The sequence below is a fragment of the Hippichthys cyanospilos genome, chromosome 14 (genome assembly GCF_059441005.1).
Source record: "Hippichthys cyanospilos isolate Australia breed blue-spotted pipefish chromosome 14, RoL_Hcya_1.0, whole genome shotgun sequence".
In the NCBI taxonomy this organism is placed as follows: Eukaryota; Metazoa; Chordata; class Actinopteri; order Syngnathiformes; family Syngnathidae; genus Hippichthys; species Hippichthys cyanospilos.
In genome coordinates this window covers 13099062-13111107 of record NC_142382.1, presented here as the reverse complement: position 1 = coordinate 13111107, position 12046 = coordinate 13099062, and the positions used below count along the sequence as shown (strand labels likewise).

At 38.1% G+C, this 12046-nt stretch overlaps 1 protein-coding gene across 1 annotated transcript in view; it reads right to left on the bottom strand.

Moving 5' to 3' along the window:
• Positions 1-4782: 4782 nt before the first annotated feature.
• The window catches only part of LOC148413060 (CD109 antigen-like), an 18649-nt gene continuing 11385 nt past the window's right edge, over positions 4783-12046 (bottom strand). The window contains exons 25-34 of the mRNA XM_088433636.1: positions 11550-11631; positions 11068-11299; positions 10788-10959; positions 9810-10000; positions 9223-9372; positions 9068-9133; positions 8288-8430; positions 6850-7006; positions 6592-6694; positions 4783-6443 (exon numbers count right to left, since the gene is read on the bottom strand). Coding sequence (XP_088289762.1) covers positions 6253-6443; positions 6592-6694; positions 6850-7006; positions 8288-8430; positions 9068-9133; positions 9223-9372; positions 9810-10000; positions 10788-10959; positions 11068-11299; positions 11550-11631 — 1487 coding nt within the window. The 3' untranslated portion in view covers positions 4783-6252. The remainder of the gene's footprint in view (positions 6444-6591; positions 6695-6849; positions 7007-8287; positions 8431-9067; positions 9134-9222; positions 9373-9809; positions 10001-10787; positions 10960-11067; positions 11300-11549; positions 11632-12046) is intronic.

The window sequence follows — 12046 nt, the reverse complement described above, 5'->3', positions numbered from 1 at the left end:
GCCATAGCAAACTCGATAACGTCTCGTTTGCCACAGACAGGACAAACAATGTTTCATTGTAGCTTTGTTTTCTAAATTTTTTAAAGAGATTGGCATCGTTCGTCCTGATGGTTGAAACTAAAGGTTGCAGCCAGCACTTAGGCCTTATCTCAAATACATCACAAGGTAAATGGTTACATGGTTAAATTATTTAAAGAGAGCTTTTTGTTTGTTTGTTTGTTTTTTTTAGTTGTTGCATGCCAATCATTTTGATCTGGCTACAATATAACAATATATATTTAAAAAGAAAACTTCGCGGGGGAATGTGATGAAAAATAAATTATTTGGACAATTAATTACAGACTCTGTATTTTTAATCTCTTGACAACACTTTTTTTTTTTTCATTTAGCAATAACATATTTCTTAATTTCACCTAATGCTTGGACTGTGGTTGACCTGTAACCAGGCCAATGTGTATCCTGGTTCTTAAACAGAATAAAGCGTGGTCTGTGTTTAACTTTGTTGAGTTCTTTCAAGTCAGCATAAAAAAAGGAAATCCAAACGTTACATCAAAATTGTGCAACTTTGATACATCAAAATTTCTTGTCATATAACATGCCCGTATGACTTATACATTGGAGTATTATTTCACATTAACTTTGAATAGTAAGGAAAAAAAACACACTATCATTTTATAATCCAATCCAAATCCATAATGTCCAGAAAAGTTCAACACCGAAACTTGAATGAGTGATTTTTTTTTTAAAATCATCAATGGTGTATGTCCGCATGCATGCCTCCAGCAATGCAGAATTCGCAAAGCAAAAGTGATACCCAGCTCCTCTAAGTGATTGTCAGTATCATGTTTCAAGTGGACAACACTCATGCAGTAGAGCAGACAGAAACATTGACACTCCGCAATGACTCACTGGAGGCTGTCAGCCACCTGTTCTCCCTCCCTTGATTAGCTCAAAGTACGCCTCCCCTCGATGAAGATGATAGAAGGGGCAATTCAAAATGCTTAGTTCCTCTGGAGTTTCCGCTTTTTGGGATGGATTTGTCTGAATGTTAGCAGGACGCTTCAATAAGCCGGCCCGTGCGGGGTCAAACGGGGGTTGTTCAAATACGCGCTCACTCTGGGTGGGATGCAAGCTCAAACAGATTTTCCTATGACTCGCCCCTGGTGAAGCGCGCCTTGCCAAACAACTGCATCATCCACCTCCCCGCGGCCAACGCAGGGAGCCGTTTGGGTTGTGTCACCAGGGAGATTGTGGTTTTCCCATTTGATTTATCTTTATTGTTGTCGACATCACTAGCAATTTCTGTCACGCAATCAACAGTTTTTACCTTTCCATATCATCTGCTTGTTTGTTGGGAATAGAATTCTGCTGATATAGATCTGAGGTAAAGCACCAAACTTGGCAAGGATTCCTAACCGCATTAGCTTTTCCTGAATGCCTCCATTTATACATTCACACGATTCAGAATAAATCATTACGCAAGCAGAATATATCACTTCGGTGGCACAAACTCCGTATATCTTCTTTCCCTTTTGGGTCCGGCCATTCATCTCCTTGGTTATGCAATAAATCCCAGAGTGCAAATTCATCCTTAAAACCCTGCTGTCTGTCTGATGTTTATGTGAAGAAAGACTTTATTTTGCAGTCTGTCACAAGGAGTCCAACGACAATATTGTCTGTTTATCCCATCAGAAGAGGAAACAACGAGGAATAAATTCCTTTCCGTCAATTGCCATGAGGACGGACTACGTGCCGATCTTACTCCTCCTCAGGCACACTAAGGGGAATGAAATGTTCTCAATGGCCCTGAGGAGTGATTGACTCACATGAAACCCACACCAAATCCAGAAGCTTCACCTTTAGCAGATGCTGATATGCCGCTGAAAGATGCTCTATGATCACCACTGAACGCTTTTTTCCCCGACTCATTTAAAAGCTCTCATTGTAGACTGCACTTACCTAAAAGTCATCCTGTCAAGCCTTCTTCTTAAAATAACCTATGGCCAGAGAGTTAGGTCAATAATTAGTACAGAATAGACAAATGCTTAAAGCCACAATTAAATAAAAAACTACCGGTACTCATAATTAACTTCACTTATAATTCTGAAAAAAGAAAAGTTATCAGTTTGAAATCCAAAGCTAGTTTTCTAACTACACTCTATTTCCATCCAAAACATGCCACCGAATAAAAAAGAGGAAACAAATTACACAAAATCAGATATAGTGTGCCAGTCATTTAGCACATTTCAGTTGATAGCTCACTTCTAACCAATTACTTTAGGTTAAAAACAATGCCGTTAGATTGCTCTTGTAAGTGTATGCCGGTGGAGGGGGCACCACAAATCCCTTAGGGTACCACATTGACTTTGCCTGTGACATAGTACAAGCATGACATCATGCCTGTCAAGCCTGATGAACTGTTATTAGAACATGACCCAAAAACAAGGCTTGTGGAGCTTGAAGTTTATTTGACTTGACCCTGATGTTTGAGTTGTTATCACAAACATTCACATATGTGCATTACCAGCCACAGTATTAGTTACACACAAGTAATATAGTAGGATCTAATAAAATAACTTTATTAAATTTCATTTTCCAAATATATTGCAGTGTTGACGGAGTGAGAATTCTGTGAATAGGTGCCATTCTCTTATGAAAGTTATCATCTATTTCCTCTAGATGCCACAAAATGACTGCAAAGAAATACAGTGGTTCCATAAGATGAGCTGAATTATTTTCTCCAACCATGCTGGAAACTCAAAACACGTGTGTGTCAAAATCATCCTTCCCTATTGAAATGAAGTGAATGGCCATTCATGCATTCAAGCCACCAAAACAAATACCATATTTTTCAGACTGTAAGTCGCACCAAAGTTTAAGCAGCACCAACAAAAATGCAACATAAAATTGAATTTTGTCACGCACAAGCCACACTGGACTAAAAGCCGCAGGCTACAACATCAGATTTTTAAGCAGAAATATGGCACATGGAAGTTTTTTTGTTTTGTTTTTTATTTAAAACTTTCTTCTCACACTTTCAACACAGACTGAACATGCCCACACATTTAGAAAAAAGAGCAGCACCAACATATTTTCAATATTACACCAACACACTTAGTTTGTTAGAATACTGCACCAACACATTAACATCCATTTGCATTTAGTCGCGCAAAGTGCCCCCTAGTGGAGAGCAAATTAGCAGTTGAAACTCAAACTCAATACTCAGATAGCATCATATTCTGTCCTCCTCTTTTACCGAGAGAGTTCCCTCTGGTGGCTAGCTAAAACAAGAAAAACACACACACACACAATAAGCAGCTCTGGATACACCGCAGGGTTCAAAGCATGAAAAATAAGTTGCGTCTTATATTCCAAAATTCACGGCAATAATAATAAAGTGACATCAAACAGTTTTTTTCAATGCAGATTCACTCGCCTCTCAAGGCATCGCTGTACTTATCAGCCAGACCGTGTAAGCACCTCTCTTAAATGAAGCTACTCTCTTTCCTGTTAATGTAGTTGCCACAAAAATGGCCACAAAGCAATAGTTTTACGTTAGACAGAGCTTTAGCATGAGCAAACAAATCTAAATTTCATGATACATTTATTATACAGTACTTGTTCTTATCCTGCAACACAAACTCTATTTCCCCTGTATCTTGTGTTGGCCACCACAAGGAGTCAGCAAATATGCAAAATAAAACCACCTTACACTGTACATGTCTTGTTGGACATGTTATATTGTGTCTGAATAATTGACCTCAGATATAATTAAACAATTGCGTTTGATATCATTTAATAAAGCTTTGGCATAACTTCAAAATACTGTTTATGTATATCATGTAACACCATGTGCTTTGAACATCAATTTTAGCTGCCATTTTTACAGTTGAAGGTTCCCTCCTATACATTCATTACCTTTGACCCGTATTTTTGGAGCATTTTCTTTCAGAGAGAATAGATGGTGCAGTCTTAATGTATGTTTACAAGAATAGTTCATTTTGATTTTGGTATATGTTATGGATAAGCAAGTCTTTGTTTAAGGCTGTATGTCAGGTGTTTACAAGACTAGAAGGAAACGAAGGCCGAAGAAGGACCTTGGACAACCTATCCTTCCTTCCATGCTTCTTTGGACCTGGTCCCTAGTAACAAAATGCGACAAAATGCATAATTTCTAATAAACACCACAGATAGAACAAGATGAAATGCATGAAGACAAGGTCAGAGAAGTTAGAGTAATTTGGGCTCACAACAGCCATACCCTCAAGGCACTTCAAGAGGAGTCAAGACTGGAATCAACTCGCATTTTAGCAGTAAGATGTTGTTTTATTCATTTATTGACTCCACAGTGGGACTCACACCAAATGAGCCCCTGCTTCCAAAAACCCAAGGCGTTACGGACCGGCTTCTCCAACTCTTTAATTATTCTCATACTGGGAGTTGAATTAAATTTGTTTTTTTTTAAGTGATTATTATGGCTGGAAGCATATTTAAAATGATATTGTCAGTGCCTTGTGTCGCAATGCATATGTATTTTTTCTTAAACAGTCCAAATTCTCCCTCCAAGGTAATAAAGTTACATAGCGCTCAAGAATCACTATTCCGATGCCAAGCCTGCCATCTAGTGTTTATCACTATGAACGTTTTTGTTCAACCAGTACTGCAGTGCACTGAATGGAGTGGAAATTTGGGAACAGCTACTGAAATATCGCTGTTAGATAGTTAGCCAAAGACAAACATCTAAGGGTGGATGATTTACTGTGCAGTACTTATATTATTCTTACTTTTGTGGGGAAAACGGATACACTTAAATTTTACTTGAATTTTAAAAAGTCTTGCTTCGCAATTCATCCATGCAAATAATGTCAAACAGAGGTAAGCATAATGTATGGTTGAACATAAAGTTTAATGGAGCTTGTTCTGCACAGTTATATTTGTTAAGGAACGTTTTGAAGTTGTTATAGTTTGTGTGTTGCGCTGTTGAGCGTCCAAACACATACGTTTCAGCTTCGATTTTTTACTTTATTTTGAAGACACAAACAGGAAGTCGCTGCGTGTGTGAAGGTATCATTTAGGCGGTGTTTATGAGACAAAACCTGTTGCAGCTGAGCTTACCTCCCTCCGGCTGGATATCGCGTTTGTCTCATTGCTTTCTTGCCCCTCCGGAATCCGAACGCAATGGCGTTTCACTCACAAACACCCCAAAAGGTGCAACACGCACCTGGAGTGAACTTTAGCCTTAGATGCTCACTGAGGTGATGTCTCAAAATAGTTGCTATACAAAGTTTGTTTTTTAGACCTTTGAGCCCATTTTCTAAAAAATGTCAGTTGGACTCGATGCAGGTGGAAAATGTATATTTATATTTTTCTTTGATGGCAGTAGAAAAGAATTAGTGGTCCTGACAGAAGTTGATGTACGTAATATAATGATTTGGACTAAATGAAGTACAGTACACTACTTGATTACTCTTTGGTGATGAGTCACATGTGCGTGCTTGCTCCTCAAACACCTGCAGGTCAGTCTGCATTCTTCTGGCTCTCTGTTATATGACGTGGGACAGAATAGTTGCGAAACTAACATTTGGGGGACAATTCTCAAAACTGAATCAGAAACTAGAACAAATAAAATATGCAGAAAGACAAGTTGATGATCCAATCATGTACGTTTTGCAGTGTCTGGTAATCATCCGTTGTCTGTTGTGCATGTCCTCATAATGGTCACGTCATCTCAACAGTCTGTGGTCAAGGGTTATAGACGGTTTGTCACATTCAGTGTCCCTAATGCTATGTCCTGTCTGCAGATTAGGGGGCGGAGCCACCAGCCGCACACCTGAAGCGCATCCCCATTACGGTACTTAAGGAATTAGGTGTGGCTGAAGCATTATTGTATTCAGCTCCTGATGCTAGAAAATGAAAATGTTGGTTGTTACTTGGTGTGCTACCGTACGGATAGAAGTTTTTGTTTGTACTTTGTAGTTTTGGCGACGTCCACCTACTGGTTGGTCACTTACAGTTTAATCTATCTCTTTTGATTGTACTTTGATTCCATTTTGTGAACCTTTGTTGAACTAATATTGTTGAGTAATTTTTCCACATTGTGTTCTGTGAGTCCTGGGTTCCTTCTTTTTTTTTTAGTTCATCCTGGTCACGGTCTTGACACAGTTTACAGCAGGGTTCACCAATGTTGCCACCGGGGTAGACATGCTCATCACTACAATTGCTATGCTGCTTCTAATGTTGCCATCAAATCAGTCAAGAAGAAAGAAACATAAGTGCAAGTATGAGGCACCAATGGCTCCAGGTGGTGATATGTACTGGGTGATTGAATGATGAGGGTGCGGTGATTGGAATTCCCTGACATAGATGACAATCTTCAGCACACAAGTCACAAACATCCATGTGGCGCAGAACATCTGAATTATATGTTGTCAGTGCTCTTCTTGCTGTGAAACAAGAGAGCATAATCACTATAAGGAGGACATCAAGGATGATATGCAATTGTGTTGTTTGTAAATTTATTGTTATACTTTTGAGGATAGTGAAACGTTCTTATCGGCTTTATCATCATCGTCATTTGCATTTAGTACTCACTCGGCTCATAGTAGTCATAAACTTGCACCAATGCATCTTGAATGCGAGCAACTTTAAAAACTCTGACCAATGGAAGTGGAATGCACAATTCAGACTTGTTGAGCTGCACACACACACAAATTTAACAAATTAGTTAAAAGCACAGTTTATTGTGTTTGTGTGTGTGTGTATATATATATATATGTATATATATATATATATATATATATATATATATATATATATATGACACAAACAAGAACAACCATAGAAACTTACTGAATTCAGGTAGAGAATGACTTTCTGAGGCATGGTCTCCAGCTTTCCTATTAACTGTAGAGGACCAGCAGCTCCAGGAGAGAGAGCAAAGCCACTGAGCAGTCCGACATCCAAAATAACCATGCCTGTGTAAGTAATGCCTTGATTGCTCTTTAACCTGGGAACAAGACCGCCATGGCGGGAATGAGGGAAAATATGGACTGGTTACATTTAAATAATGAAAAATAATGACAAATGAGAAATACCAATGTAACAGGTGATAATAAATGTTTAGGATATTGCAACCAGACATCATGGCTGAATGTTTTTTAAAATCAGAAATAGGGAACTCCACTTACATGAGAGTCATAGCCTGCACGTTTTCGCTGTCTCCCTAACATTGACACCTCATTCGAATAATCAGGATCGTTATCAAGCTTTCATGTAGCTTGCCATTGAGTTTATCATTATCACATCAAAATCAAGCAGGATTAAAGGAGAGGATGAAAATAGTGACCGGTAATATCTTCAGGAAATTTGTCAACATTATCTTGGATGTCTTTCAAAACCATTTCCAGTTTTAAATCGTATTTAACAGTAAAGTAAAACCTCGGGCTCAAGCTATAACAGCTACATAGATTACTTCATTATGTAGATCACTAGAAAAAAAACAACATTAAAAATAAATCATATACAGTAAAAATAATATACGTAATAATTCAATACTTAAAGTGGAAAACTTTTTTTTTTTTGTCAGTACTGGTACAGGAGTAACTCTAACCCTAACCCAATTCAAAAACTATAATCAAGTCAATGCACTCACCGCTATCCAATCTTTGTTTTTTGCTCAAGGAAAGCTAAACTATACCATGTGTTCCAGATGTTAATCGGTGGGGGTCCATCATGCTACATTTGCATTTATCTCCTTTTCGCTTGCTACTGCAAGCTGAATGTGTCATTTACAGTACCTGGCACAGGCCCCACATTGTACTGCAAACATCAAGACTCTTCTTGTGTTGGTCTACCCACAGCCATAGGCTTGTAGGACTACATTCCCCATGATTTTCAGACAAGGAAAAATGGAAGTATTTGTCGTTCTGGCATGATGAACACAAATCTTGCTAGCATAAAGTGAAGTTGAGGATGGGGTTGGACTGATTCTAATCAAAACAATTCGATACGATTCAGTCATTTAGTTCTGGATCGGGATCAATACCGATTCTGAGGATTTTTTCAGACAAGTCCTACTACAAACTTGCACCATTAATGAGAATGCGCAATTGAACAGCATATATGTTGAAGTGTGCGTATTGGAATTGTGCAAGTTTGGGTCTTCCATCACAAGGCATCAACCAAAAATATCAACAAACAACATTCACACCAGTGGACAACTAATCACTCTTACCTGCATTTCTTGGAGGAAGCTGAAGCACTCAGAAAAAAAAACAAAGCATCTTACCTGGCACACACTGATAACACCATGTGATTGTAGTCTTCTTCGTCCATCACGTCCACATTTAATTCAAAAGCCTCCTGGTCTCTGGCATGTAAAATGTGGCTTTGTAAAAAGCCTTTGCTCTCCAAGTTGTAAAAGACATTCATCTGGAAGGATTTAAGCGACATTTAAAACATAATTTATTAGATTATATGATGAAACGCTTTCGTGTACTGGCTGATACCAGTGCCAACGATTATACGGGACACAAATGCTTCACAAAAACTATATGACTTTAGGAAAAGTCGCAGCATTGCAATCACGGATGTAAAATCCAGCATAATGAATCGCAGACAGTAAAACAGGTGGAAAAGCTCTGAGATGGAGCAGTATTGCTTCTAATTTGGACAGGATGAAAAGATTAACCTTTAACCAAAGTCTTTTGAGTGGAATCGTGGGGAGACCAATGTAAACAAACCGCTACACTACACCATGTGTTCCAGATGGTAATCTGCGGGAGGCCATCATGCTACATTTGCAATTATCTGTTTTTTGTTTTGGCATTATCAACGTAATACATTGTCTCATGCACAGCTGTAGTTTTCACTTGGTTGTGGCTATGCTCTGGCCATTAAACAATACCTTACGTGGAGTTTAATATTTTGGAAAAATTCCCACTATCAGAGAACAGTTTTGGGGCAACAGGATTCATTTAAAGCTGCAAATTGTGAACTGTTCTGTATTAATAAAGTAAGTATTGCAAGCAGAAATGAGAGGACAAAGGGCAATAATACACGATTGCACCTGGAATACTGCGAATCCTCTTCCTTTCATGTATACATTGAGTTGCATTTCATTGTCAGCGTTGATCTGAAACCGAATATGTCAACTTGAACAAATACCACCAAAATATACAGTATTGCATGCATCGAGAAACTTCTATATAGATCATTGTTTACCTCTTGCTGCTGGTACGTCAAATAGTTAGTGGAGTTGATGGCAAAGACAAATGAAGCCTCCGAAGAAGATACAAGGAAACTAAGGTTGATGGCGCTGGAGCCACTGAACGCAGCATAGTACGCCATAGCCTGGAGGGCAACGACTGTGTCCTGAGGAGGAAAAAGGGTCTATGCTAAAATTATATTCAGAATAAGCTCTGGAAACAATTGAATACAGCAGAGAGCATTACACTATAATTTCAATGTCTTGCCTTATTTAGTCAACCACCATTTTAAAAAGCGAGTACAAAAACAACTTGTGAGAAATCTAGTGAGTTTTTATTCCCCCCTACTCTCTCTGTTGACAGACTTAAGTTTGTCATTTCAGCCAATAGCAATATTCCTTGATAAGGACTTATACAGTGCCTAAAGGAAATATTAGACTTTACATATTGCATACGGTATAACAATACATTTATATGTTAAATGTACATGTGATTCTTTCTTTCTTTCTTTCTTTCTTTCTTTCTTTCTTTCTTTCTTTCTTTCTTCATCCATCCAAATATAATCTCAGTTAAAATGGTTAAAATAATTTGATCATAATTTACCTGTGTGCTCCCATAGCCACCCAAAAAGTTTCTTTGTTTGCTTATCCACTTCAGAAACGGAATGCCTTCCACATAGTTTCCAAGCTGAATATGTGCCAACATCATGTAGGAGGCCATTTCTATCTGAGATGAGAGTGCTTGCCCCTCATGCAAGTCAAGGCCAGCTGAGGATGCCCACATCATGACATCATCTAGAGAAAAAGGTAAAATGACAAGTAAACTAGCATGTTCCCGGGTCCTGAGAAACAAAATATGTTGGGACAGTAAATATTAACTTGATCTAGTGTGTGAAATTTACAGTAACAATAGGTAAGATTTAAACCGTTTCTCATTAAAAATGAGAAAATTACATTAAATTAAAACATTAAATTATTATAAATTTTAAAAAGTACAATATTTTTCTTAACGACTAACTATGTTTTAAATACTGTATAACTGTTGGTCTAATTACCATCAAATTATATTGCATGGGGGTGGCACTCCTCCAGAGGGTGCCATGTATGTTATACTCCAGAGGAGTATTTTTTATAATACAGTATTTATAATAATTTGATTTATTCATTTTTAATTAAAAAAAAGTCTAAATCTTATACAGTGAAATGTAGTACAACAGTACACTAGGTGTTTGCACGTGTTCTGACCCAGTCTGTCCCCGACCATTCACCAGCCAGTTGTCCAGTTGGGTTCACCATCCTCACAGTATACATTACTGTAGTATCTGTGCCTTTCTATGACTGAACGCATGTAATTTTTGATTGGCCTTTTGATTTTGCTGACTGTTCAGCAAGCGGACTTCTGCTGCAACAGTATGAGATTAAATAACAGACCTTGACATTGAAACTACTCGTAGATGTGCAAATCCCACATTCTGATTTCACGTCTAAATAATTTAACTGAAGGTGATTGTTATTTATTTTATGGCACGCATGTTCAATAAATAGTGTTTATTATTGAGTGTCAAATATTTTTGTAAACTACCTCTGTAATCAGCTCTTTTGCTCAGTTCAGCCATTGCGTTGCCAGCCAAAGAACTGTTGGCCAGAGCTAACGCATACGCTGCCAAACACAATGTGTAGTTACTGAGCACTTCACTGGTTACTTTTCTTTCCAGATACATTTTGGTCAGGGACACTTCATCGATGTACTTGTTCTTCACAAACAAAAAAAAAAACATTAAGACAGTGATGTCATGCTACCATCAAATTCCATAGGTGCATATCATTAGTGTGGATTTTTGTAAACTGGGATTGAATCTCACCATAAAGTTCTTGTTCTCCAGTAAGGCCATCATGACAAAAGCAGTGAGGGCTACAGGGCCGTTGTCGAGTCCTTCTTGCATCTCTGTGTGCATCAAGTTTCCCACCTCAGAGAACTCTCCCTGGGGGCCTTGGAGTCCCATGAGCCAGCTTCCAGCCCTACTTATGACCGTCTCTTCAATCTCTATGTAGCCTTGAGCCTGAAGGAAGCACCTCAGGATGAAGGCGGTCAGCCTGTAATGCAAACATATATTCTAAAGTCTACTCATGACAGCAAAGTGATGTTTCTTTAGCAAATAAATACTAGGTACTATATTATCTGATTACCAAAAAGGATTTCAGGCAGTATTCATTTGTGCCCCATGAATGTTATTTGTTATGTATTTGATGTTAAAAGAATAAATGTAATCTCTTTTACACAGGAAATGGCATATTTTATCTGTAGCCACTTATCTTTAAGAGTGGCACACAGTGTAATACCTACCATGTACTACCAGCAGGGTCTTCAGAGCCAAACGCACTGAAGGATCCATCTTCTCGTTGGAAGGACAACTGTCTCTGATACCCTGAATAAATTCAACAATGGATCGAATCATTAAACACAATGTTTTTACTTGGACTTTTACTATTTCATAAACATTACCATAGAATTGGTCAGTCTAAAGCAAATATTTACCAATCAAGGGTAAATAATTGCTTATTCACTTTGGTGATTGAATGTTAGTGGCTTAACAAACGTGATTTTTTTGTTTGTTTGTTTGTTTGTTCAAAACTGATGGTTTTGGAGTTGCAATGAATTTGCCCGACAGGTTTAGCCTCCAAAGTTGAAGACCAGAATTTGTACATTTGTAAAAATCAGCAAATCAAAGGACGGTAATTTAGTGCTTTATAATGCAGCAACAGGAACAGTGCATATTTCTTTTCAAATTAAGAGAAGATTAAGTGGAATATGAAACAACTTTGCCCTGCGATTGGTTGGCA